At 38.0% G+C, this 27,708-nt stretch overlaps 1 protein-coding gene and 1 long non-coding RNA gene across 2 annotated transcripts in view; one reads left to right on the top strand and one right to left on the bottom strand.

Moving 5' to 3' along the window:
• LOC114522346 overlaps positions 1–27,708 on the top strand; it is a 48,444-nt gene that overhangs the window by 7,014 nt on the left and 13,722 nt on the right. The window contains exons 3-13 of the mRNA XM_028543016.1: positions 2,739–2,843; positions 3,708–3,828; positions 4,046–4,064; positions 5,659–6,232; positions 6,791–6,814; positions 8,356–8,412; positions 10,686–10,814; positions 11,453–12,221; positions 24,358–24,695; positions 24,990–25,222; positions 27,274–27,614. Coding sequence (XP_028398817.1) covers positions 2,739–2,843; positions 3,708–3,828; positions 4,046–4,064; positions 5,659–6,232; positions 6,791–6,814; positions 8,356–8,412; positions 10,686–10,814; positions 11,453–12,221; positions 24,358–24,695; positions 24,990–25,222; positions 27,274–27,614 — 2,710 coding nt within the window. The remainder of the gene's footprint in view (positions 1–2,738; positions 2,844–3,707; positions 3,829–4,045; positions 4,065–5,658; positions 6,233–6,790; positions 6,815–8,355; positions 8,413–10,685; positions 10,815–11,452; positions 12,222–24,357; positions 24,696–24,989; positions 25,223–27,273; positions 27,615–27,708) is intronic.
• LOC114522349 lies at positions 100–2,408 on the bottom strand. Its single transcript, XR_003686898.1, has 3 exons — positions 1,697–2,408; positions 1,423–1,581; positions 100–785 (listed from the first exon to the last, which is right to left on the bottom strand). It is a non-coding gene; the product is annotated as an uncharacterized LOC114522349 (long non-coding RNA).

The raw sequence follows: 27,708 nt of genomic DNA, 5'->3' as shown, positions 1-27,708 counted from the left end.
TGGTTACGTAGATATTAAAGGGCGTGGAAACGTTGCACTACCCTTGAATCCCTAGTTTTGTGTTGGCAAAACTTTCAAACATCACACACTAAAAAAAGGTGTGTTAAATTTACACACCTTTTTTGTCCAAATTTTAACACACCTAAAGGTGGGTTTTGAAACACACCTAAAGGTGTGTTTAACACACCATAAGGTGTGCAAAAAGCATCTTCAAAGGTGTGTTAACACATAGCAAGGTGTGTTTTTGTGCACACCAAAAGGTGTGTAGAACACACTAAAAGGTGTGTCAAAAAACACACCAAAAGATGTGTTTTTGGCTTGTCCAAATTTTAACACGTTCTAAGGTGTGTTTTCAAAGAAGGTGTGTTTTCATACACACCATGGTGTGTTTTATTACACAGCTAAAGCTGTGCTGGAGAACACACAAATTGTTTAAGTAAAAAGTTGCACACCTTTCCTAAAAGTAACATATAAACAGGGCTAGAAAACACACAAACACAATATTAATTTATAAATATATTTTAAGTTCCAATACTATTAAGAATTAACATGAAGTCACAGTAATGAATTATATAAATATCTTGAAGCATGCAGTTTAGTTTAAAATAATGTCTTACTCTATAAACAGTTTATTGACTTGATGTCGTCTCGACTTGACACTTGGTGGTGTTTTCTTGTCTTGTTGGTCACCCTTGTTCTTGTTTGTTGGAGTGTATGGTGCCTGCTCAACTGTTGCAATAACATCATCGCCTTAATTCATGATCTTCATAATCAACAAAGATCACCTGAAAATATAAAATAAATGCATAAGAGGATCTGGTATTTAGAATTTTCCAATTTAAGATGTGCACAAGCATCTGTTAATTAATAGAACATGCTAAATGATACCCAATTTATGAGTTAAGATTTATTTTTGGTAAAAGAATTTAGGATGTATTGTCAGGTATAGGCAGGTATAATTACATGAATTATAACCTTCTGTTGAAATTTGAAAAATTGGGGTCTGGGCACATTTTCTATAGTTTCTTTAAAATGGGAAAGTTTTATTTAAATATGTATATATAGCTATCTTTCAGGATAAGTAGTCAAGTCTATAGTATTAAAAATCATAAACCATTCTGGAACACTCAAGTCAAATCAACTATCTAATATTTACAACATTTAGAAAGCAAATGCAGTATAGTGAGGACAAATATTGGTCCTTTGGAATGTTACTAACCCCCAAAAGGAATACAAAATATTAAACATAAATTAAGACACAAAACAATTCATCAAGATTACACCTAGCGAATTATATGCTTTCTTTATACCAAGCATAAACTATGGCATAAACAGCCTTATGTATACACCGATATACGTGTAAATCTCCTTCTAAAAGCACCTATAACAATTAAATTTTGAAAGATAAAACGTAACACTCACCAAGTCTCTCTTGTGATGTCGAATCTGTTCGCGTCGCCATGCGCTTCGGTGGTCTCTGAATTATTAGAATGAAGCAGACTTTTCACTTTCAAGCTATTCGGGACCTTCGAAGTCTTGAATTTCTTTGCATCGTTTGTAACGGAACCATCAATTTATTCGCTACAAATAGATAGAGACAACCATATTGATTACAGTCATTACACTCGTTGGCCATATTGAAATTGATACAAATGTTTGACACAAACGATTCGAAAAGCACTGCAATACAACTTACCCTCTTATAATTTCTTCTTTATACAACATCATAAGCTCTCGTGTGTTCATCTCCAAAAAAATCTTAAAATCGCCTTCACAATAAACATAATTTAAACTTGTAACAGACTCGAAGCACAGTTGCCACAGTAGAGAAGGAAATGTAAAACACTAAACAGTGGTTTGTATTTCGTGCGCGTGGGTTTCACACCTCGCGACATTCTTATTGGTTAAAAGCGTATGACGTATCAGATCACTGACCTGTATATACAAGTCTGTATGGCAGATATTCAAAAACAACCCACGTTAATCATTCTTATTACAAAAGTAAACCACAACGATCTGTAAATTCCCTTAAATCTATGTCTTATATAATGTTTAGAGTTTTTAATACTGATCAAAGCTGAAACGCAGGCCAAAGATAACAGAAATTTAAAGAAAAAAGTTAAATTTAAATGCAATGGAACAGCGTGAAATTTCCTGTGACTTGTGTAATTCCTCGTAAGGCTGACGCTTTTATCGACGCACTAAAATACTATAGGTAATAAATAAGGCCAATCAAGCATATTGTTAATAATTTAAAGATGTGTTTTATAACACATCAAAAGATGTGTTTCTTGGATGGGTCAAGGTGTGCTGTCAAACACACAAAGGTGTGTTTTCAGTGAAAAGGTGTGTTACTTTACACACCTTAATGAGTAAAAGAAAAGGTGTGCAAAAAGAGGTGTTTTCGCTAACACACAAAGGTGTGTTTTCGAACACACGAATGTGTGTTTGCGTACACACAAAGGTGTGTTTCCTTACACACCAAGGTGTGCTTTCTAAAAGCGCGTAGAAAGGTGTGCAGAAATTACACACCATGGCGTGCAATTGAGCACACCTTGGTGTGTAGTCAAACACACCTTGGTGTGTAATTCTACACACCTGTTTTTTGTGTGCACTCGTACTATTAATCCAGAATTGTACCCCCCATCGCATGCATGATTACCTATACTATATTTATTAATTACTCTATTAATCTACTGTATAAGTTGTCATATTCTTTTCCCTAACGTACTATAAAGTCGAAGAAAGTGGTATGTCGGATTGTGCTGTCAACGACTGTGAAGCGGAAATCAATACTAAGTCAGATGAAATCACTTCAAAAATTCAGTCTATGCCGACTATGCGTAAGTGTGACTCTAAATATTATTATATCATAGAGACTTGGACGTATATGGCCTAAACATAAAATCATACGAAAACTAGAAATCCCTGAAATATGCTCAAGTTTCTGGTTGAAATTAGTAATAAAAACCTAGATAAACAGGTTATCTCATGATAGGCTCGGTGAAATCTGTAGACCATAAGTCCATATGGATAATCTTTAGATAAGTAAATTTTTTCAGCTTTTTTTTAACGCTATAATTTAAAAAATTCAAACTAAAATCTATATCTTCTCGCAACCGTATAAGCATTCAGTACTTGAGTGCCTTTTTTCTCGAGTACTATATAGTGACTTCCACAATCGTATATAATTGTTTGTCTTATGGACCCGTATTCATAGAGTATTGTCTTTCATTTTTCTCAAAAAATTGTTTCAATCATCTTGTCCTAATACCGAATAACATCAGTGAAAACCAAAAGTTAAAAATTTAAAACCGAATTTTCGGTCGCTAACTGCGAACTTCAACAAAGTTATTGTTTACAAGTGATAGGAATTGTTAAATTGCATGATAGCAGTGATTATACTGTCCGTTTGCTCACATGTCTGTTTGTTTCAACAAGGGAAGATATACTTTTGGGGAAATCGTATTCTCATTAATTCATTAATCCATGGAAGGTATATGCTCCCCTGTTGGTATACAATTTCCCTGAAACTCTAGATAATTGCTTACTCATATTCAATATCCCTAATAAATGGGCTTCTTGCAGCTAATGTGTCATGATCATGTCGCATATCCATTCGCAAAGTCTAAATAAAACGCTTGTTTCAGTAGTTGAAATGTTGATTGTATACCAACGAAAAATGAATAATCCATTCTTACACACAGAAAAAGGGCCTTCCAGAGATAAAGATACATCTAGTCGATATGTCATGGGTAAAAAAAAAGGAAATAGAACTCTAAGAAAACTTAAAAGGCCCTTTCGAAGTGGGCTTCGAACAAGCACATCGTAAGAGCTGTTTGATTAATCTTGTACTACTTTATTAGCTACATAATTTAATTAGTGGTTATTGCTTTCTTACATGCAGTCGAACGTGATCGTTGCAGACTTATTTCCGTGTCTAGCAAGCTCGCATCTCTCTAACACACCTTAAGAATCCTTACTTATCAGGTTTGTAATTCGAAATGATTTTACTTGGATTAAATGTTATTTTTTTTTAATATAGGGATAGATTTTTGCATGAGGTAAGTTCACTCAAAAACCTACTAATTACCACTCTTGGGCCAGATCAGTTTACCCCGTTTAAGCCTATAGTTTTTATATGACATAATTCGTTATTTATAATTCTATTCATTTTAATGGCTATTCGTTTTCCCGGCCGACTAAATAACTACTAAATAGGATAGAATTGATCCACCAATCAGAAAGCAGGTATAAACGCGCCCTATATAGGGGCGGATTTATATTATATAATAAAAAACAGTTTTATATTATATGATAAAAAAACAGATTTATATTGTATAATAAAAAACAGATTTATATTATGTAATAAAAAAATACATGCATGCATACATAAATGCATAAATGCATATCATTCTCGAAATAAATTCCATATTTCCATACATCCATGTATTATTCCCTATTTATACATTTCATTTAAAAACCAGCCTTTACGTTAGAAAAATCATGTTCCACTTTTGCGTAGCTAAAAGCTCGGTTTGAATTGGCTAATTGTGATGTCGTGACCATTAACCGTGTATATAATGAAGTCGGAAGATTTTACACTTGGTAATATTTCAGCCGGCACAGCTTTTAATAAAAAGTCATACTTTCGTGGTAAACACAACTTTAAAATAACACTGGCTATAGATGAGTAACTTAAATTCCAGAAAAAGGTAAGAATCTTGTCGTATTTTGCCTTTTTTTCACAAAAGTGAGGGTAACCCTGGGTTAAACTTTGCATGATTCTTTGAGAACCTACGGCCGTTGCAAAATGCTATGACTATACAGTGCTTCAACGCCCAGAAAAAATATTTCCATACTTCTTTTCTCACATACCTCTTTTCTCAGCATAATCCTTCCGATAGTAACTCCTATTTCCAAATCTATATATTTTTATTTTTTAACTCTGTAAATGAAGCAGTCTGATTGGCTGAGAAGCGTTTCACAGCGGGCCGGAATTTTGCATCCGGCCCGCTGCAAAATGCATCCGGCCCGCTGTGAAAAATGCAAGCAAAACGACAAAACCAAAGCAACGTACGGCTAAAATGTGTGAAAACCTTTCTGGAAAAGGCTAAATGAATGTTAAAAATAAAAAACATACCCGAAAAACTTCTTTTTTTTGGATTTTTTACGCCTTTTTTCGCTTGTCAATACGTTGTTTTTTTAATCGATTCGCCGTGATTTAGTTGCTATGGTAACAATATTGGCCATTTCATTGGCTGTTTCCCGACTAGGATATCCTTATAAGGAGTTGTTGACGTATGAAGATTCTAAAATGGCTTGCAGAATTTATTGCAGAGTTTATTCATTAAATTTGTTGTATTTTTTTGTGTTTTATAAAGTCAAAAAAGTCAAGGTTAAAAAATAAACACGTTATTTACCGGCAGCTTCGGTCCGGATGCAAAAAAACTGTGCCCTCGGTCTCAAAAACATCTCTCGGCCTACGGCCTCGGGCCGTTTTCGAGACCTCCGGCACAGTTTTTTGCATCCGGACCTCGCAGCCGGTAAATAACATATATATATGTATCTTTCGTAAAAAATAAAATGAATATTAACAATTACTCTCACTCACTAGGAAAAGTTTATAAAAATTATTGTAACCTTTTTGTTTTGTAGGAATCATCCGTGAAAAAAATAGTCTCTCTCTTTGCTACAAAACCGTCATATAATGAGGGTTCTCAATTTCGTAAAGGGAAGAGAGAACTGGATCTTTCCAACAAAAATCTAAACTCTTCCAAGATATCTGACATGGTAGCTGAGGGTCATTGTACTGTAAGGAAGTTGAATTTGTCCAACTGTCGTCTAACTTATTTGCCTGAGGCTCTAAATAGTTGCTTCAAATTAGAAGAACTTGATCTTTCCCACAATCCTTTAAATTACCCATCTCCATCTTGTTTACCTATCCAGTCATTATGCAATTTGAAAAAGTTGGATTTATCTGATTGTCATCTAACTGAAATACCTTTTGCTTTCCCACCCAATCTACAAGAGTTGAATTTATCTCACAACAACTTGGACTATCAAGCCGACTTGTTAGAATATCTAAATAGAAAGAAGAAAAGTGGTAAAGCAGTAGTGTCTAAGAGTGGCAAGGAATCAGAGCATATGACAAGAATTTTAGAATTGTCTAAATTAAAAAAACTGATTATATTTGAAGACAATGTTTATACAAAGTCGAGGTTTGGTGGAGGTTAGTGAACTTTTCTCAGTCAGTTAAAACTCATTCATTGGCAGTCCTTATATTATTTTTCGGTTTATTGGTAAAAAATTGTTAATTCAATGGTAAATGGTTCTGTTGATTATATATTGATTATTGTACTAACTGGCAGTAACCTTCGCTAATAAGTAAAATTTTTAGCATTAGAATGAGTCAGTGATGTAGCCTAAATGATCGCCTCGGTTCCTTTGCATGGTATCGGCGAGGAAAGTTATTAGCATAATTCCCCAACCAAAAGGGATGTTTAGTTCTAAACGTTCCTCCATTATTATAAGTGAGGCAAAAAATTGGCAATTTATTTGCACAATGCTTTTCCTGAGTTATGTAGGAGCATACCAATGTCAGTGCATCAGTGTCGCGGCGTGGCGGTTCCAAAATGAGCAACCACAATGTTCCCTTTAACCTTGGAAGTTTTAGAGAAAGTCCCTTGCGTTCTGCCCTCGAACTTTCACTAAAAATCAGTATAATGTCCCTCAAAGCATGCGTTATAAAGCAAACTTATATAATAACATACGCTGTTCTCTTTTCTAGTATGGACTCTTAAAAGTCACCAAGGTAATTATCCGCTTTATTATATTCATTTTGAAATCAATGGTGTTTCTTGCAATCTGATTGGTTAAAAATAATGCGATTAATTCTCAAATCGCACTATTTTTGAGCATTAATCACATCATTTATAAGCTAGTAAGATTGAAGCTCTGCACCACAATAACCAATCAGATTTAGTATTTCAGTTTAACTATCCAATCAAACTGCAAGGGGAAATGGCACAAAAAGTTTTATTATTGTACTCCACTCAGTGCAATTACCATTAAATATTCTTTCCGCCTAATTCAGCTTCAATTACTGCATAATGATTACGATACTTAATTCAAGCCTGGTCCACACTTGTCAAAAGATCGGATTTCCCTGGTTTGAAATCAGTATAGTGCGCAAAATACTTCGTCAACAGAAAAAGATACAATGGATCCCCTATTCTAGGGAGCCTGTGTGAACGACGCCTTATCTCTTTACGAATATTTATTAATATGATTATAATTACAAAGGTGATTATGGAAAATTCTGGCCTCTGATTGGTCAATCAACCTCGGATGATTACGCGATAATCGCGTAGCATGTGCAAATGGCGGCCACTGGTTTTTGAAGAAAAAATCAGTAATTTAGGGGCATAATATTATAGATTTGAATTTGAGGCATAATATTATAGATTTAATGTATGCTCCCGAGGGAAATACTGAGTTTCTCGACTTCGTCTCCGGAAACATTCAGACTCTTGGGAAAACAAAACTCATGTACTATTTCCCGAGGTAGTGTACATTAAGTGTTTTGTCGTATAGGAACAAAAACATACATGTGCTGTGCATGTGATTCAGACTAAACTGCGTAATAATGAAGTTGAAAATGCATATATAAATTTTGGGTGTAAGAATTAATCAGTATGGTCGCGTACTAAGTATTGCATACGAGCAAGTTCAACTCCACAGATTAACACGAAAATGTTTGACTGCCGCTTATCCAAAATTGTAATTTCTTTCGATTTTTGTTGCTCATAAACTTCCTTCATGAACAAAAAATCATGAAAATTTATTTTTTAAAGCATTGTAACTGGTTAGTTCTAGCTTTCAGAACCAATTATAATATAAGTATGATATAACGAGCAATTTGATTGGCTACCGCGCGTGCATTGTGAGGCCATAATGCACGCTTCTGGCTTTTGAAGTTTTTGTTGCTAGGCAACATCTTAAATAACATGTAAGGAGAATTTCATTTTTGATCAAATAAATAAATTTTGTTGTTGCCCTATAATTTCTTCTTATATTATAAAAGAATTAAAAAAGCTCGTCGCGTGCCTTTATGGTGTAATAATGGACTCGGGGAAATGTTGGAAGAATACTCGAGAAGCTTGTAAAACACTCGGCTACGCCTCGTGTTTTACAAGCTTCTCTCGTATTCTCCCAACATTCCCCCATCGTGCATTATTACACCATAAAGGCACGCGACTCGTTTTTTAATTCTTAAATATACTTAGTACTTCCAAACTTTATATCATTTGAATAAGTATAAACTGAAATTATTTCCATCTTATTTTTCACTAGAGCCAGTTCTCTTTTCAAAGTTAATGTCGACCGATCGAACCAGCCTTCAGGGTGAGGGTAAGTATATTCTGTTTTTCTCTTTTTTATGTTTTTTGCAAAGTCTATTCCTGTGATACGGGGATAGTTATAGCTAAAAACAATATTAGCTCTTGAGGATGGGGGGCTATACACTCTTGAGGATGGGGACGTCAAAGACATCCTGTGTAGACTGTAGTACATAGCATTACACCATTTTCACTCGATTTTCCCGCTATTTCACTCTATTTTCCCTCACCTCGACTTCTCCTGTACTACACGGCGAATAAAAATATTCGACTTTGCTCATTCTAAATGTTCACGGAAAAATTACACTGTTTGAAATTACACCTTTTGTTTTTAGCGTACTAAAATTACTGCATGCTGATTGGTCGAGAGGAGTACAATTATTTTATTATAGCGAGTCCAATCCGCAAAAATTTTTAGACATAACTCGTATTACTAAACCGGAATTGTATTCGCCATCGCTTGATTACCTGACTGTATGATAATGTATATAAAAGTATTACTTGACTGTGATTTGTTGATTTCAGTGCTGTTAATTCTAAATAACAGTGCAATTTTCTGTAATCACAGCGCTTATTTTTGTAATCATTGTGAACCAATCAAAATTGAGCTACGTTTTTGTGGGAAAGAAATATGATATGAAGAAATATAAAGTAACTACAATAGCGCTGATTGAAAATCAGTAGTTGTAGTGCGGAAGTTCAACAACAACGCCTTATTATATATTCCGTAAAGTGAAAATCAATAGAACAAAACGAAGAACAATTGCGTTGACTTATTGATCATTAGGATTTTTGGAACAACATTAGCAAAAATCAAACGATATTTAGCGTAAAGAAATATTTATTAACACAAGGCAGGAAAATTATGTCTCAACTGCGTTCTAATATGTATACATAATTTACAAACAAAAGATATAAGGGTACAGATGAAAAGACGTTGTTCACTTCGAAACGTTGAATTTCAAAAACGAATTTTGATAGCAGCTGCTGAACGAAATGTGCACTACCTTACTATTGCGAAATGTACAGCATAGGGCAGACTTGTGCAGACCTCAGTACTTGCCACAATGTTTTGCAAGATAACACATCCCGGGATAAAACATACTGCACATATATTGCTGTTGTGTGAACAGACTAATATTATAGAATGCGAATTCTAATATTTACTCTCTACATCTTTATGTTAATGATATTTTTCTACAGGGTGAGTAAAAAAAACTGACACCTTTGATAGTCAAATTAGCCGCAAACTTATGGCTGGAATTTGACAATTCCCATGTGTAAAAATAATACAATCACAACAGGACGTGGTTAATTAATGCGAAAGTGTTTAAACCAATTTAACGTGGCGCGTGTACTAGAAAAACGGTTTGATAAAACTGTTCTTTTTTATTTACAGAGCTTACAGGGTGTATCAAAAAAACTGCAAATACCATAATTTGTATGCACTTTAGAATTTCAATGACTGTGCAACTAATTACGCTTCTGGGATTTGAAAATACGTTTCCCAGGGTTTATTATCATGTTTACTAATGCTCCCTAACCATTGTGTTTTGCGTACCCTTGTGTTATGTGCTTAATTTCCCAATAAACACGACTTTAGACGGAGGTTAAGTTTGCTCGTATACGTTTAAAACAAGACATTCTCTTAGTTCTGTTCTTAACTGAGCCAGTCGTAATCGAACTCATATAAGTTTAATTCACTTTGTGTGCTTGTTTTGATAACCCTGGGAAACGTATTTTCAAATCCCAGAAACGTAATTAGTTGCACAGTCATTGAAATTGTAATGTACAGGGTGTCTCAAAAAAAACGCAACCACTTAAATATGCAAGAATGTTAATATTGTTCGGGTTCGCACCATAGTTCAGCTAAAATGACTTTTGGCATTTTAAATGAAGGATTAGGAGCATTTCCAATTCCCAAAGGTGCTTATCTATTGCGCTTTAGAGCTGTATTATGTTCTTGCATATTTAAGTGGTTGCGTTTTTTTTGAGACACCCTGTATAATCTTGTGCATACAATTATGGTATTTGCAGTTTTTTTATACACCCTGTAGAATGCATTTTAACTCCCAAAGGGAAGAAACTTTATGTTTTAGGTTAATTAATGATTGACTTATTTGATATGCTTCGTATACCCATGAGATATTTTAGGCAACTTCTGTCACATTACAGCCGCTATGCGGCTAATTTGAATTTCAAAGGTGTCAGTTTTTTGTTACTCACCCTTTATGCTAATGCTGTATATAAATTGTCATATTCTTTTCCCTCACGTACACTGTAAAGTCAAAGAAAGTGGTATGCCGGATTGGATTGTCAACGACTGTCAACCATGTGAAGAAGTTACTCGGTTGGACGAGTTTTGTCGAATACGAAAGTCAGATGAAATCACTGTAGAAACTTATCGCTCTATGCGTAAGTGTGACTCTAATTATTATTTGTAGACATAGGATCCTGGCTGGCTTTTTTTGCACAGAAAGACGTGCTGAGGCCATTTCATATTCTGTTCAAAAAATCCTAAAAGTCAAAGAATTTGAAAGCTTCTGGAATAAACCAAAATGATTTAAAAGCCATATTTCTTCTGAATATGCACGCTGTGGCGTACGGGAGACGAAAATTGGGGGACACATATTCATATCTTCATGTTAACAGACTTGTAAAGACATGAATTTGAAAAGAAATTATTCTTGCAAAACATTAATATATGAATTTGTGCCACCCGCTCCCCCCTCCCTAATTATCGTCTCTCGTATACGCCACTAAATATGTGTCAAATTTGAAGCCAGGACTGAATAAAGGCACTATTGTGTGATAAATCACATGACATCATTAATCAATATGAATAATATTTAGATAAGTTAATGTCATAATTTAAAAATAGATAGTAATTTTGTGAAAATCTCATGCTCATTAATTTTCCTCCTTCCACCTTTACATGTGTAAAAGACCTCAAAAACAAACGCTTAATATAAATATCAACACTATTCTCAAAAATCTCTACATCATTCAGCATGACATTTGATTGCTGATATATTTTTCAATCCTTTCCTTAGTTCAAAGTCTAAATATCGTTTGTTGCCTTCTCAATACCAATGGGGAAACGACTTTGAATAGAAGTTGTGGAAAAATATTTTATGAATTGAACGACATTAGTGGGAATGATCAGTTTTCTCATAAAATGGAAGGATGTCGGTCGAATTTGCAGCGTGGTGTTTCTTTCTTGGGCAGATGGTCAATCCGCGGTGATGATCATGAGTTTACTTTGGAAAACAGCGGTAAAGTATTTTGGAATGCCTTCGAATCTGCCAGAATACCTTCAGTGGAATCCCTAACTATGGCTGATCAAATTATTTCTACGAAACTGAGAATTACATCAGAAATACTTCGCAATTTAGCTCTTCCAAGCGCCGCAGTTCTTGGTTGTTTAAACCTTTTACAAGAGCTTCATGATCAACAGGAGGTTCAAACGGCACTTTCTTTCGTGGCTAATGGAAAAGCAGTAAGCATTCATGAAAGAGCGCACTTCGAAAATGTTATTTCCATCTTTAAATTAAACAAGATCCTGTATGATTTCACCCTAACGTTCGCTAAATCTCCACCATTTGCTGAAGATTGGCCCGCGACGATAAAACTGGCTGAAAGAACTTATAATCCTTTGACTCAGAAACGATGGTTAAAAGAACAGCTGGAGGCCTCCAGCATTACTATGCGATTAATTGGGCTTATTGACATCGAATCTCAAACACAAGTTATTCATGATCATGCGGCCAGGTATAATGGTCCAGTCATCGAAAGTAGTGGAATGTCCAGAAATAATAGCAGGTAAAAAATTGCAATAACAGATAACATCTTATTGAGTATACTTTAGAACAATAAGCCATATTGTGGAATTTACCAATCCATAACATGAAAGTTGAAAATGCATTCTGTGCAGGAGTCCTTAAAGAGGGCGTCCTGTTTAAGAGCGGAACTAGCACTGGAAATTTTTTTTAAATCTACAGGGTGTATCAAAAAAAATGTCCCAAATGTAAAAATTCCGTTTTTCAGGATATTTTGCAGAATTTGGCAAATTTTTGTGTTCCTAGAGATAGTTAAGACTTATCTGGTATACCTAGGCCAAGTTTGGTTTTTCATTAACAAAATTATGTTACCGGGGGGGTGGTTCCTTTCCACTGATATTGAGAGGGCTTGCGCGCGAAAATGTGAAGCTGAAATTGAGATATTATTTAGCTGTCTAAAAGTAGGAAAGCTTTTTAATAAACTGTCAAAGTTTCAGGAAAAATAATGCATACTGGGAGCAACGCGCGACCTCTAAAAGTGACAAATATTTCATTGCGCGCAGTGGATTAAATGCATGGTTGATTTTAGCGTGACCGATCTCATACAAGGTGGGCAAATGAATAAATTAAAGCGAGAAACTGAACACAAAAGCAAAGCGATTTATTCGTGATGTTAATCCTCAGCATGTCCACCATTTCATTCTAAGCAAACTGCGGCTTGTCTGAGCATACGAAACACTGAACAGCGAACCATTTGTCTGTCCATTCGCCTAGATTTGCCGGTGGTAGCGTATAGGCGATTTGCAAGAAAGAATTTCGAACGAAATGGATAATTTGAGGCAGGACAGACAAGTGTGGTTCGCCGTTCAATGTTTACCATGCTCAGACGAGCCGCAGTTTGCTTAGAAGGAAATGGTGGAAATGTTGAGGATTAACATCAAGAATAAAAATCTTGTTATAAAATCGTTTCGTCTTCTTGTTCAGTTTCTCGCTTTAATTTATTCATTTGCCCAGCCATGCATGAGATCGGTCACGCTAAAATCAACCATGCATTTAATCCACTGCGCGCAATGAAATATTTGTCACTTTTAGGGGTCGCGCGTTGCTCCCAGTTTGCATTATTTTTCCTGAAACTTTGACAGTTTATTAAAAAGCTTTCCTACTTTTAGACAGCTAAATAATATCTCAATTTCAGCTTAACATTTTCGCGCGCAAGCCCTCTCAATATCAGTGGAAAGGAACCACCCCCCCGGTAACATAATTTTGTTAATGAAAAATCAAACTTGGCCTAGGTATACCAGATAAGTCTTAACTATCTCTAGGAACACAAAAATTTGCCAAATTCTGCAAAATATCCTGAAAAACGGAAATTTTACATTTGGGACATTTTTTTTGATACACCCTGTATATTAAGAAAATAGTATGGATTCTAGTTGGAAATAATATGAGATATATAATGAGTGTAGTAAATTTCCATAGTATGGGTTTTGAAAAAAATTCCAGTGACTGTTAGCTTGGGATTGGGATTTTTTCTTCGATGAGATAAGTTTTTGAAAAAAGTGGCTTTCTTTTTGCGAAAATACGAATTTTGCGAAAAGCGACCAAATTCGAGAAAGCGATATTTGTAACTTCCCAACCCCTTTGCTGAGCTTGTCGATAGAATTTTTCTCACAAATATCCTTTTTTACATTATATTTGTAATGATAAAAACAATCAGTTGCTGCTATACTTTAAATAAAAGCAAATTTCAGGTCTGTTTTCGATTTGGTTAGCAAACTACAGACCTGCACCAGATTGAATTACTAAAGGCAATTGTTGTTTGTGGAAGAATAGTTCAACTAACACAAAGAAAACAATTAATTTATTGATTGAGTATAGAACACTTCAGACAAGCCGAAATTGTTACAAGAAAGCAGTGGCGTAGCCAGCCCGACGATTTAGTCATGCTATGCAAATTTTATGTTATTATCATTATTCATTTCTTTAGAAATTCATTGTTTTCCCCTTCGATGAACACCAAAATATTAGCATAGCATGACTAAATTGTCGGGTTGGCTTCGCCACTGCAAGAAAGTAACAAATTAACATGCAGTCCTCTTTTAACAAGTTGTATTCGCGGTTTATAACTTGACATTGAGCTTGTCTTCATCTGCAATCTGTTGCCAATTTTTAAAGGGCGTGTTGTACACAGTGAACTCTATAAATATGGAAGGCTCGCTCTAGTACATTGCGTAATCAAAAAGTGAAGCCAAACGTGGCGGATCATGAAGGCTGCTTGGGTACCGAACCAGACCTCCACGCACGAGCTGTTAAAATTCAAAATGGCAGAAACGTGTAGGAGTTGAACTCGGTCAGTTTTGTAAACACAACACAAATATACGGCATAAGTTACCTCTCTAGAAAGAATGATATTGCCATGTAAGTGTAGCTTCACTAGGACAGAAATTCAATGTCAACGAGTTCCCAATAAATCTACAGGGGTAGACGCGGTGCGTAGAATGAAACGAACTCGACGTAGGAATTTTGATAATTTATTAACAGGATGTATACAGGTTTGGGTCGAATAAGTCGATTGAGAATATTGCGTCGGTTCGAACTAAAATATGATAAGCAGACAAACTATAGTAACCTATCACATGAAATTAATACGAGTATACTTGATAATTGACATAAATGAGATATACTTATTAAACTAAGAATTTAACATAAACCTTTGCTTTCTTGCAAGCGTCCACATTCGAGACTCAGCGTAGAATGAGTAACCTAAGCTAGGTAGGCTGTTTTTGTGTAGCATGAACCGGATTTCAAAACATAGAATTGATAGAAACGCGGTGTGTTTGTGACGGACATAGCGTGGCTAGGCAAGGCAACCGCATTGCGCATTTGCTAACCAAATTTACGCATTTGATGTAAATCTTTGCGCTGAAACGGAAAATAACAACTTGTTTTTGCCAGAAAAATAGCAACTTGAACGACCTTCCGTTTCGAAACCAACATTCCGGCCCCTTAAAGGCGATGTTGAAGCCTTTACCTAAAAATTATATGGGTTCGAAACTTTATGATAAATCTAAACTAGCATTTAATCTAATATGTGTATATTTGTATATATTGCTCCTGGCTATCGCCGTCTATTAAATCTTAATTATTTTCTACTTATCGTCTGTTGGAGCAGTTTCAGATTCCAGGAAGATAATCTTGTCCACTGGTCGAACCAACACCGATAAGCTTGTCTTCACTTTCACAGAACGCACGAGACCATCCCGACGGTTGGTGTAGACGTCGAGGATGCGTCCCATTGGCCAGCTGCAGCGTGGAGTTTTCTCATCGAGGATTAAGACAATATCACCAACTTCTAGATTCCGTCGTTTCTTAAGCCATTTCTGCCGTTCTTGCAATGATGGTAAATACTCTCTAATCCATCGCCTCCAAAATACATTGGCCAGATACTGTACTTGTCGCCATCGCCTCGTGCTGCAGCAGTCGTCTTTTGAGAAATTTCCAGGTGGTAAATTTGTTCCGCTTCGGAGCAATAGGAGATGGTTGGGGGTTAGGGGTTGCAGATCGTTGGGGTCATCTGACAACTTTGTCAATGGCCGTCCATTGACAATAGCTTCGACCTCGCACATCAATGTGTTGAGGCCTTCGTCATCGAGTAACTGTTCCTTGGTAATAGCTCTCATTACCTTTCGAACTGTTCTTATACATCGCTCCCACACCCCGCCGTGGTGTGAGCCTGCAGGTGGATTAAATGTCCATTTAATACTACGTTGCACGAGGAAGTCATGGATTTGATTTTGGTTCCATTTTTCGATTTCTTGCCGAAGTTCTTTTTCGCCTTTTACGAAATTACCTCCGTTGTCCGACCGCATTTCCTCAGGTTGGCCCCGTCTTGCGATGAATCTTCGTAAAGCATTTATGAAGGATTCCGTATCCAAAGAATTTGCTACTTCTACATGGATTGCTCGAGTTGTTAAACAGGTGAAGATGATACCATATCGTTTCGCACTCGTTCTTCCGCGGCGTACAGAGAACGGGCCGAAGCAATCTACGCCAGTAAAGGAAAATGGGGGTTTTCCGTAGGTTACGCGATCTGCCGGAAGGCCTGCCATCTTTTGTTCGACGACAGGAGACTGTCTTTTTCTGCAGCTAACACACGCATTCAATATCTTTCGAACTGTAGTCCGTGCCTTGATTATCCAAAACCGCTCTCTTATTAAAGATAACGTGTATTCTATGCCAGAGTGACCAGAGACGTGGTGGTAATTTGGTGATTAGGGTGACTACGTGGTGGGTTTTAGGAAGGATAATTGGGTGACGAGCGTCATCGCTGATCTGTGCTCGTTGGATACGACCTCCGACTCGAATGAGGCCGTCGACTAGGATAGGGTCGAGTTTTGCAATACTGCTAGCATTGCTAACCGAGTTGTTGTATCTTTTACTTTGAAGATGTCGAAACTCTTCCTCAAAGCAGCCCTGCTGTACGAGTTTCAAAACTTCACGTTCGGCATTGACCAATTCTGTCAAACTGATTGGTGGGATATTTGCTGATGGTAGGGATTCTGCTCGATCTTTCTGTTGAAATTGGGCACGCGAACGCAGGTTTCTTATATAGCGTAGTATAAGAGCGAATACTCTTCTTAATCTGCTCCATGATGAAAATCTTTCGATTAGTTGATCCGTGAACTTTTTCTTAGAAACGTGCGCTATGCTGGCAGCGCAAACAGACGAACCGTGCTTTACTTCGGGGTCGTCGTCTAGGACCGCCGTGGTTGATCCCAGATCTCCAGGTCTCTTTGGCCATTCTCCGGGTGGCTTAGTAAGGAAATCGGGACCCTTGATCCATCGCAGAAGAGAGTCTGCCGGCACGCCTCTTGATGCGTCATCAGCAGGATTTGAACGAGTGTCCACGTAATTCCATTGCTTGGGGGTCGATGCATCATGTATTGTCGCTATTCGATTTGCGACAAACGTCTGAAATCGCTTGGTCGTGTTTTCAATGTAGCGCAAAACGCAAGTGCTGTCAGTCCAAAAGAAAGATTGATCGGTAGGCAAGCTCAATTCATTTCTTGAAATCTTGTCGAGCTTCGTAGACACTACAGCCGCTGATAACTCCATTCGGGGTATCGTTACTGGCTTCATAGGCGCAAGTCGGGATTTTCCCATCACGAACGAACATTTGACATTTCCCGATATGTCTTCGATTCTAATATAGGACACAGCTCCGTAACCTTGCTGCGAGGCATCGGAGAAGTGGTGAAGTTGTGTTGATTTGATCTCATTCATTGTAGCTGGTTTGAAGCAGCGTTCGACAGCTAAATTTTCAAGTTGAGGTAGATCATGTAGCCATGCTTGCCAGTGTTTAAGATTTTCATCAGGAATCTTCTCGTCCCAGTCGAGCTTTAATCGACAAAGTTCTTGTAAGATCAATTTTGCCGAGAGAATATAAGGAGCAACGAATCCGAGGGGGTCGTAAATAGAACTGACGATCGAAAGTATTCCTTTCTCGTTGCCGGTCGATCCTTAATCACGATTGCGAAGCCGAACGTGTCTGAAGACACGTTCCACCTGACGCCTAGCGCTCTTTCTATTGGAACCTTGTCGAAATCCAAATCTTTGACTTGAGCTGCTCTTTCTGCTTCCGGCAAGGATTCAATAACCTTTCGAGAATTGGACAACCACTTCGTGAGATTAAATCCTCCTAGTGATAGTAATTCGCGTAATTCCTTCGAAAGTTTGATTGCTTCTTCTTCGTCGCGAACTGATTTCAAACAATCGTCGACATAAAAATTGCGTTTGACGGTCTCGATGGTTTTGTCGTGGAAGTGCGATGCATTGTCCATCGCCGTTTTCTTCAGTGCGTAATTCGCACAACTTGGGCTAGAAGTACCGCCGAACAAATGGACGTTCATTTGATACTCTTCGGGAGGGTTCTCGAGATTGCCGTTCGGCCACCACAGAAATCGTAGAGCATCTCTGTCGCTTGGTCGAACGCGGACTTGATGAAACATTGCTTCGATGTCGGACATGAACGCAATGGGTTCTTCGCGGAACCGTGTTAACACCCCGACGAGTGAGTTGGTTAGGTCCGGCCCCTGTAAGAGCCGGTCGTTAAGGGAGGTGTTGCCGTATTTCGCAGAACAGTCGAAAACAACTCTGACTTTATCTGGTTTTTGTGGATGGAAGACAGGATGATGTGGGAGGTACCAGCGCGTACCTAACGATCCTTCTTCTTTGTTGATTGCTTCGCTCGCGTAGTCTTTCTCGAATAGTTTATCCATGAAATCTCGGTATTTCCGAAGAAGTTCGGGATTGTTGTTTAGTCGTTTTTTCAGCAATTGTAAGCGATGTTCGGCTTGGGTTTTATTGTTAGGTAGGTCTGGTGGGTAGTTTTTCCACGGGAGCGCGATCTCGTAATGGCCATTTTCCATCTTAACCGATTCTTCCATGATGCCGAGAGCCTTTCGATCGTTCTGAGACATTGTTGGGTTAGTATCATATTTGTAATCATTAAATTCGTAGTTGCAGTAGTTTTCGAATTTTTCGTCCAAGGTTAGATTAGCTTGAGCTAGGTTCGCCGTCGAAGTCTTCGTTCCGTTTCTGCCTAATGGACCATTCAGGACCCATCCAAGGGCCGTTCGGGTTGCGAATGGACCACCGTTCTGACTTTGTCGCATTTCACGAGGTTGGAGAGCTTCCGGGACATCGCTACCAATAAGCAGTCCAATGTCTGCGTCGATTGAATTTATTCTGATTCCAGTTAGATAGGGCCAGCGATTTACATCTTCTTGCCTTCCAATGGCGTCTTTCGGAATTGGCAAGTTCGGCCTTGAATACACCGTTGGGAGGTTGATTTCAGAGTTGCCCGCGAGGTCCGAGATCTCCAGGCTAACCATTGTACATTGTTCCGGAACATTTTCGGCTTGCATCGTCGTCAATGACAGCTTCGTCTTTGTACCGTGGGTCTCGAGTTCTTCAAGCAATTTTTCGGTGCAGAAGGTGGTATTCGAGCCTGAATCGAGGAACGCGTAAGTTTTTACCGTCTTCGAGCTTCCTTTAGCTTTCACTTCGATAGGTACGATTGCGAGTCCTGTGATTGGAGAACTACCACCGGGCTTAGACTTGACGTAACCATTGTTGGCGTTGTTACCTTGTGTTTCGGAATGATTATCTTCAGAGCGACGATCCTCCGGAATTTTCTCTTCCTGTTTGGAGTCGTTTTTCTTGTTGTTCAGGGGCTGTTGCAATTTCGGGTGAAGAAAGGTTGAATGCTTGCCGACACATCCATCAACTTTACAAAAACTTTCTTTCTCGCACGAGCGGACGTAGTGACCAGTGACAAGCAGTTAATACAAAGTTTCTTTTCCCGGACGAACTTCTGTCTCTCTTCTAGAGATTGTTTTTTAAACTTATCACAGCGAGACAGCCAATGGTTGGAGCCACACTGTGGACATTTGGGTGATTGTGAGGTTGATTGGGTTGCGAACCTGTAGCCTTTCCATATTGTGATGTCCTCTGGTTCTGCTTGAGCGGCTTGGGTTTCTCTATGGCGATCTTTCCGAAGACTGGATGATTTGCAGCCCTTGCTTTGGCAGTTACAAATTTGCTAATGTCCTTTATTGTGACATCGCGCTCTTCTATTTCAACGATCCGATCTACTGTGTCTCGCCATTTGACTCTCATCGCGTAGGGTAGGCGTTCGACTATCTTTTTCAGATTTTCCGAGTTATTTAGCTTATGCAGGTATCCAATCTTCTCCAGCGTGTTTGTGCAACTGGTTATTTGTATCGAGAATTGCTGAAGGGCGTTCGCGTCTTCGCTCTTGATTGGTGGACCGTCGACCAGCCGTTGAAGGTGGGCGGCGGCGACCCGGTACTCCTTTCCATAACGTTCTTTGAGGAGTTTTCTAGCTTCTGCGTATCCTTCGTCCTCTTTCATCGAAAGACAGCTTTTCATGAGTTCCTGTACAGAACCGCTAGTGTGTTGAACAAGGTAGTAGAGTCGTGCACTTGGGCTTGTGGTTTTCGACTCGATCAGATGCTCGAAGGAGCGGATGAAATCGCAATAGTCGACAGGGTTTCCGCTGAAGACTGGCATACTTGGTTGGGGCAGAGTCAAAGCTAAGACACCCTGTTGCTGTTGGCGGATAAGTTGTTGGAGGGCGTTACTTTGTTGGTCTTGTATTTCAACAATTCGTTGGAACGATACGTCACGTGGAGTAGATGTTGAGTTGCTGGCGAAGTCCTGCCTCGAATTGATCTTGGGAGTATTTTCCATACTTTGATGTTGGTTGTCCCCTGTGGGTTCGGTTGCGAAGGGATTCTTTGACCTTCCGGTACGAGCGTCTAATAGCAGGGAAGGGTCGGATTGCTTAAGCTCTTGGGCCTCGGCTTGCTCGTACACGTCTCTTTCAGCTTCGGCAGCGGCTATTTCTCCGCTCAGCTGTAACTCTTTCTTTCGTTGTTGCAGGGTGAGCTCCTCCATTTCGAGCTGATGGACACGACGTAAGGTTTTAGCCTGCGATTCTAAGGCAGCCTTCTTCGCAGCGGCCTTCGCTTTCGAACTGCTAAAACTTGTTGCCGAACCACATAGCGAGTTTGAACGAGACGATACGCGGGGACCTACTTGACTGATCGAATCTTCTGGCCGAATATGACCGCTGTGGGAGTCCGAAATGTGATGATCCTTAAAAGACTTTTCAATGTTCAGTTGCACTTGTTTAACCAGTGCGTCGATGTCATGCTCGAGCTCTGTAACGGATAGCTCGACGGCGTAGCGATATTCTTCGGAGTCATGCAACTCGTTTTCGTCACAAATTTGAGAATGATATGCCTTGTGCGCCGTGTGAAATTCATTTAAAACATCAGGCAATTCGGTCAAACGATCCTTGATAGCCGACAGATTATCAGAATTGTCCATCAATTCCCTAATTTTATTTAATTTTCTGGTTACGTTTGCCTTTGTCAAACTGCGCGCTTTCTTCAATTGTTGAAGTTGTTCATGTTTGGATGCCATAGGTATTTAACGTTAATCGCTCTTAATTTAATCGTGTCCGTTCTAAGGATGCGTTAATTGATCCGTAGAGATAAATTTAACAACCGCAATGACAGCGACGAAATCCGAAACGGTTTGACGTGGGGTAAATTCCTCAAATTCCTTTAACAATGCATCAAATTCGAACTAATGTAGCTTCACTAGGACAGAAATTCAATGTCAACGAGTTCCCAATAAATCTACAGGGGTAGACGCGGTGCGTAGAATGAAACGAACTCGACGTAGGAATTTTGATAATTTATTAACAGGATGTATACAGGTTTGGGTCGAATAAGTCGATTGAGAATATTGCGTCGGTTCGAACTAAAATATGATAAGCAGACAAACTATAGTAACCTATCACATGAAATTAATACGAGTATACTTGATAATTGACATAAATGAGATATACTTATTAAACTGAGAATTAGCATGCAATACAATATAACAACTAAACCGATTTTAGCAGCGCTTATCGAAACACTTAGCGCGACAATTGCTAACTGAAACAACGTATTATCTATTTACTTATTTTGGTTTGCAGACGCACCAACTTTAACTATCATGCGCGTAGATATAGCTTTGATTGAGGTAGAATAAAGATAGAATTTTTTGTCTCGCAATGCGAATAGAATTTTAACATAAACCTTTGCTTTCTTGCAAGCGTCCACATTCGAGACTCAGCGTAGAATGAGTAACCTAAGCTAGGTAGGCTGTTTTTGTGTAGCATGAACCGGATTTCAAAACATAGAATTGATAGAAACGCGGTGTGTTTGTGACGGACATAGCGTGGCTAGGCAAGGCAACCGCATTGCGCATTTGCTAACCAAATTTACGCATTTGATGTAAATCTTTGCGCTGAAACGGAAAATAACAACTTGTTTTTGCCAGAAAAATAGCAACTTGAACGACCTTCCGTTTCGAAACCAACAGTAAGGTTGTAACAAATTGTATGTATTCATTTTTAAAAACTTCGTAATTTTAAAACTTTGCAACGTCCGAAATGTTAGCTTTTTTATTTTTCGTCATAGTTTTATAATTCATGTTTTTAATTTCCACGCGCGGTTCGCGCATTTTATCCTTTGTGGGGGACTGGTTCGGTACCCAAGCAGCCTTCATGATCCGCCATGTTTGGCTTCACACTTTGAACTGGAGCGAACCTTCCATTTATATAGAGTTCACTGGTTGTACATGTGTCAAGCAAAGCTTTCTCGTGTATATAAGTTACATCATAGGCGGCCCAAAATTGGGCGATATTTTTTCGCGCGAAAATTTTTTCGGCAATTTGTCAATGTAATGTATAATATATAATTACATGTAATTATATATATATATATATATATATATATATATAATATTTATATATATATATATATTATATATATAATATATATATATATATATATATATATATAAAATTATTAATGTAATTATATATTATACATTACATTGACAAATTGCCGAAAAAAATTTTTCGCGCGAAAAAATATCCCCCAATTTTGGGCCGCCTATGGTTACATACAGCACTATAAGTTATATCCAGAAATAATGTAACAAAAACCGCGATAATCCTAGTTCAAACCTCGGTTGAACCGCGGTTAGACCGAGGTTGAACCTCGGTCGAAACTCGAAACTCAGTCTTACTGACTCTGACAGATATTCATATCAAACTCTGTGTAGACAAAAGGTATATCGTGTTTCAAGTTAGCGCGCTTCCAGCTGCGCGGCTATATTATTTGACTCAAAATTCGTGGTTTTTTCCTGCTCGTGCGTTGTGCGTAAAAAATACATCTTAGTTACCAGCGGGATTTAAAAATTTCACCTTCGGCACGTCTGGTAATGCAATTTTCATACAGATTCATCACGTTCTAGACCTGGACTTTGGGGTTTTTTAGTACGCCGCTATTATAGAATTTCACCGCTGAGTGACCTACTCACGGCGGAAGTGAGAGGGAAACTGGAGCTAGCGCTGTTGCAATACATTGTGACGTCTAGTTACTTCCATTTTTGGAATCTACATGATTTGGCGCAAATTTTGATACCAAATTCATACATATTCAAAGCGAATTAAGAGTGGACCAATGGCTCTATATCTTCGGTTTTTCGGGGTTTCTTTCTCGATTTTGGTTTTGTTTACCTCATAAATTCATTCCGTCGAAGGGATATAGCATGAATACGAACAAAGTACGCCTTTTCTACGGACTACAGTTCCTTCTTTTAATTACGAAATAAGCAAGTAAGTATTAAAATTATAAATTTTTGATGATTGTCCATATTAAAAGTTTAAAATATCTTTGTTCGGAGTTGATAAACACTCTGTGTCTATATTTCAGCTTACTCATATATACTTTATCAAAAGAGAGGCACTGAGCAAAAGAACGGAGAAACCTATGGCTATGAATCTTCTTTTAGTTGACGTGTTTGCGGACGAAAACTCATTATTATTAATGTATTCATCGGCAAAACGCCGAGATGGGCCGGCTTCAAAATTCGCTTCATGAATTCGCTTCGATCTCAACGCCATCTTTGTTTATGGCCGCGCGGTATTGCTCTCAAAAGAGACTAGACTCTAGCTAGGGCAAATGTCCCAATTTGTACTACAAGAGTTTGATATGTCTTAAGATGTTTTCGATATGATTATTGTGTTCTCAGCAGGGCCGTAGCTAGACCGCTTAATTGGGGGGGGGTGTAAATTCATATATTCATGTTTAAATACCGTTAGAACAGTAGCGTACAAAAGAAATCAGTCGGGCATAAGACGAATATACACCCCCCAATTAAGCTTCTAGCTACGGCCGTGGTTCTCAGCTCTTCATAAAGCCGGTTTTCCACTAGCGATAATTTTCGCACGAAACGACATTTTACTTTTGTTTCAGAGCTCTCAACTGCAACCATCTGGAACAAATTGCTCAAATACAAAGGAATAAATTCGCTTCGCGCGAAAAATATCGCAAGTGGAAAACCGGCTTAACATTCCCTTCGGAAGCGAACCGTAACCGCGATCGTATTTTACCCTTCGGTCGTCTGCGGTTTCAATCGGTTGGCCGCAACCGAACCGCGACCGTGCCGCAACCGCAGTGTTAGCTTATTTCTGGACAGTATTTTTCCAAAACTTCTGTTTCCAATGTCATTGACTTCTTCATGTTTAGCATCACTATTGGTGAAGCAGGCGGATGCTTTAGCATTCCAATAGCAAGTGGCTGCCTAATTTTTCCGCCCCAAGATTTTGATGAACCAAAAACTATGGAGATTAGCCGAGTAAGATATGAAGAATGTGAGGTGAAACCAAAAGATGGAGAAGTATTCGTAAGCCGAATCCTTGAAATTAAACCTAAAGGTGTGACCTTCAAGAAACCTGTGACAGTTTTTATATCGCATTCAGCGTACGAGGATCAGATTTTTCTTGATTTTTATGAACTGGTTATCGGACGTTTAAACCCAGCAGGATGGCAAGAGTTAAAGACGGAACGTATAAGCTCCATTGAAGGTATTTGTCATTTTGGTGCAGTTTGATATCGACACCTACATATCGTTGTCCGCTTTAACTTTGCTCTATGCATGATGACAAACGCCGATTAAATTTCCGTCAACTTCTATAAGCTCACTTACGTCTTACATTCGCAAACAGATAATTTTATGGGCCGATTTATCGATGTTGCGTGCTTACACTGTACCTCCTAGCATACAAAATTTAACCCTTAAAATTTAACTAACTTCTATTATTAATTAGTAAAACAGTAGAGTCACCAAATTAGTAGAGTCACCAACATCCGCTTTTTAGATGTGCCAAAAGAAATACTTAATCCAGAGGCCTTAGAAGATTATTTGCCATGTGCTCAAGCCACCATTCAAGAGACTTGTGCATTGGTTGCAGTGACACGAATCAGGTCCGAAATGATCTTTGTACCGACAAATCGAAGTTATACATTCAGCAAGGCGTATGGCAATAATGCAGAATTAAGAATGACATTCCCAGCTGGTGTCACGAAAGAGATACTATGTTTAAAAGTTCAGGTAATGTTTCCCAGTTGCCACCTAAATCTCACTTTTTTGTTTTGAAGGTCTAAAGGTGGCTCCTTACAGTTATCACACAATACCTCGGTTATTTATCAATTATTGGACGAGGTCGAGCAAAATATCGTGATTTGTCGGTGGCGAGCAGATCAATTATTTGCCGATGCCGAAGGCAGAGGCAAATAATTGATCTGCGAGCCACCGACAAATCACGATATTTTGCGAGAACCGAGTTCAATAATTGTTTTATCATTCACCACTCAATTTTCAATTTTGAGTTCGTTTTATCGGACAGTTCGGCAAAGCGAGTCGCCATTGTTTATAAAATAAACATTAATGCGCATGCTCAGAGTATTATTTGCAGCTGAGTATTATTTGTACGCAGTTAACTGCAGGTAAATTAACCAATCAAAATTGAGAATACTATAAAGTGAATGATAATTATTATTATATTATTATCATTCACTTTATAGTATTCTCAATTTTGATTGGTTAATTTACCTGCAGTTAACTGCGTGCAAATAATACTCAGCTGCAAATAATACTCTGAGCATGCGCATTATGTCAATTTTATAAACAATGGCGACTCGCTTTGCCGAACTGTCCGATAAAACGAACTCAAAATTGAAAATTGAGTGGTGAATGAATTGAAAATTAAGTGGTGAATGATAAAACAATTATTGAACTCGGTTCTCGCAAAATATCGTGATTTGTCGGTGGCTCGCAGATCAATTATTTGCCTCTGCCTTCGGCATCGGCAAATAATTGATCTGCTCGCCACCGACAAATCACGATATTTTGCTCGACCTCATCCAATAATTGATAATTACTATATTATTGCCAAATTTGGCCTTAATGTCTTTATTCGGATAATTATGCATGCCCGTGTATGTTTCTTCTTTCTTTAGGCCCGTTTACACCCGTTTACAATTTTTGCAGCGATTTTATATACGATTTTCTTCTTTTGATTGATGTAAACGAGTGACTAGTTACGAATGCTCTGATGTATGAGAGCTCGTATTTGAATATCAGTAACTAATTCACTCAAAATCGCATCAAAAATTGCAAGTGTAAAAGGGGCTTTACCGGGCGAAGTAACTGAGAAGAACTGTATTTGTTTCTAAAAATATGCATCTATATTCTTATGCAGTGGCGTAGCCAGCACGATAATTGGGGGGGGGCACATATTCATATATTCGTGATACGCAGGATTAATTTCTTTTCAAATCAATTGTCTTTACAGTCTGTTTACCTGAATATATGAATATTCGCCCCCCCCCCCAATTATCGTTGCTAGCTACGCCACTGTTCTTATGTGATTGAAATTTTATAGAGAGGTCACCACGATTAAGATAGTATAATAAAAGGTTAATAAGACAGGTGTGGGCTTGCCCGATGATAATGTCTGCATGCATGTGTTCAAAGTTTTTAGTACAAAGCCACCGATGTCTTGGAAAGATGTTCATGTAAACCAATACTGTGATCAAAGCATACTTTGAATACAGAAAACTTGCTAGCGTAAACCCGCCTTCACTTGCATGAGTACACATTGAAAGACAGGCAAATAATTCCTAAACAGATTGTCTCAATAAAAACGAAATCACCACTTTAACATTCCGTAATGCATTGAATATTGAGTCCAACGATTAAATTATTAAATAGCAAGAAAGAGACCCGGATTTAGCTTTCTAGCAATATCTTTTAATGCCAAAATTGTTAGAAATAAGTCAAATAACCAAATATAATAGTGTACAAATTGCCTACCGAAAACCACAATTTTTCTTCATTGTTGGGAATTGAATGGACAACATTATTGGCGTGATCAAGTCTTTTGAAAATACTTGTTCATTTCTGGCTGTTATGAACTGAAGAAAGGCGTCATTGAAAAGCTAAATAACAGCATGCTCTTTAATCATGCTGCATAGGGATTCTTTTATTCAGTTCAATATATCTTGCATAAACGTCTGTTAATTTCCATTTCGCTTTTTTTGAGACACCATACGTAATAATTATATGAAGTGTCTCTTATTGTTTAATTTCATTTTACACAGTTGATTCCTGTCGATACCATTGTAAACACAGATGCTTATCGTGACCAGAATCTCATTCGGGGTCCTGTAATTAAAGTTTCTGGTCAGAAAGTTCCATTTCTTAAACCAGTTGAGGTTGAGCTAACATACTCTCACTGTGATGTTGCTAATATTGATGAGGATGTGTTACCTGTGGGAACTAAAACTAAGATGACCGCTATGTATGGCTTTTTGTTGCATAAACACAAGGTGACCGATTCCGAATTACGAAGTGAAATAATAAATGAGACTAACGAGGTTTATATCGAAAGGCAGAGGAAAGATCAGTTGAGGTTCTTCTTTTCGGTGCAACACTTTTCCGAGTAAGTATTTAAAGTCACTTGCTCAGTATGATTCAGCTACAGAAGCATTACAGAAGTATAATGGACTAAAGGATTAGTCATGTTAATCAAACGA

This window comes from Dendronephthya gigantea, unplaced genomic scaffold (assembly GCF_004324835.1).
Source record: "Dendronephthya gigantea isolate DGI-Jeju-01 unplaced genomic scaffold, DenGig_1.0 000022F, whole genome shotgun sequence".
Classification (NCBI taxonomy): domain Eukaryota; kingdom Metazoa; phylum Cnidaria; class Anthozoa; order Malacalcyonacea; family Nephtheidae; genus Dendronephthya; species Dendronephthya gigantea.
Note: the sequence above shows the minus strand (reverse complement) of the source record. Positions and strands in the feature narration are given on the sequence as shown.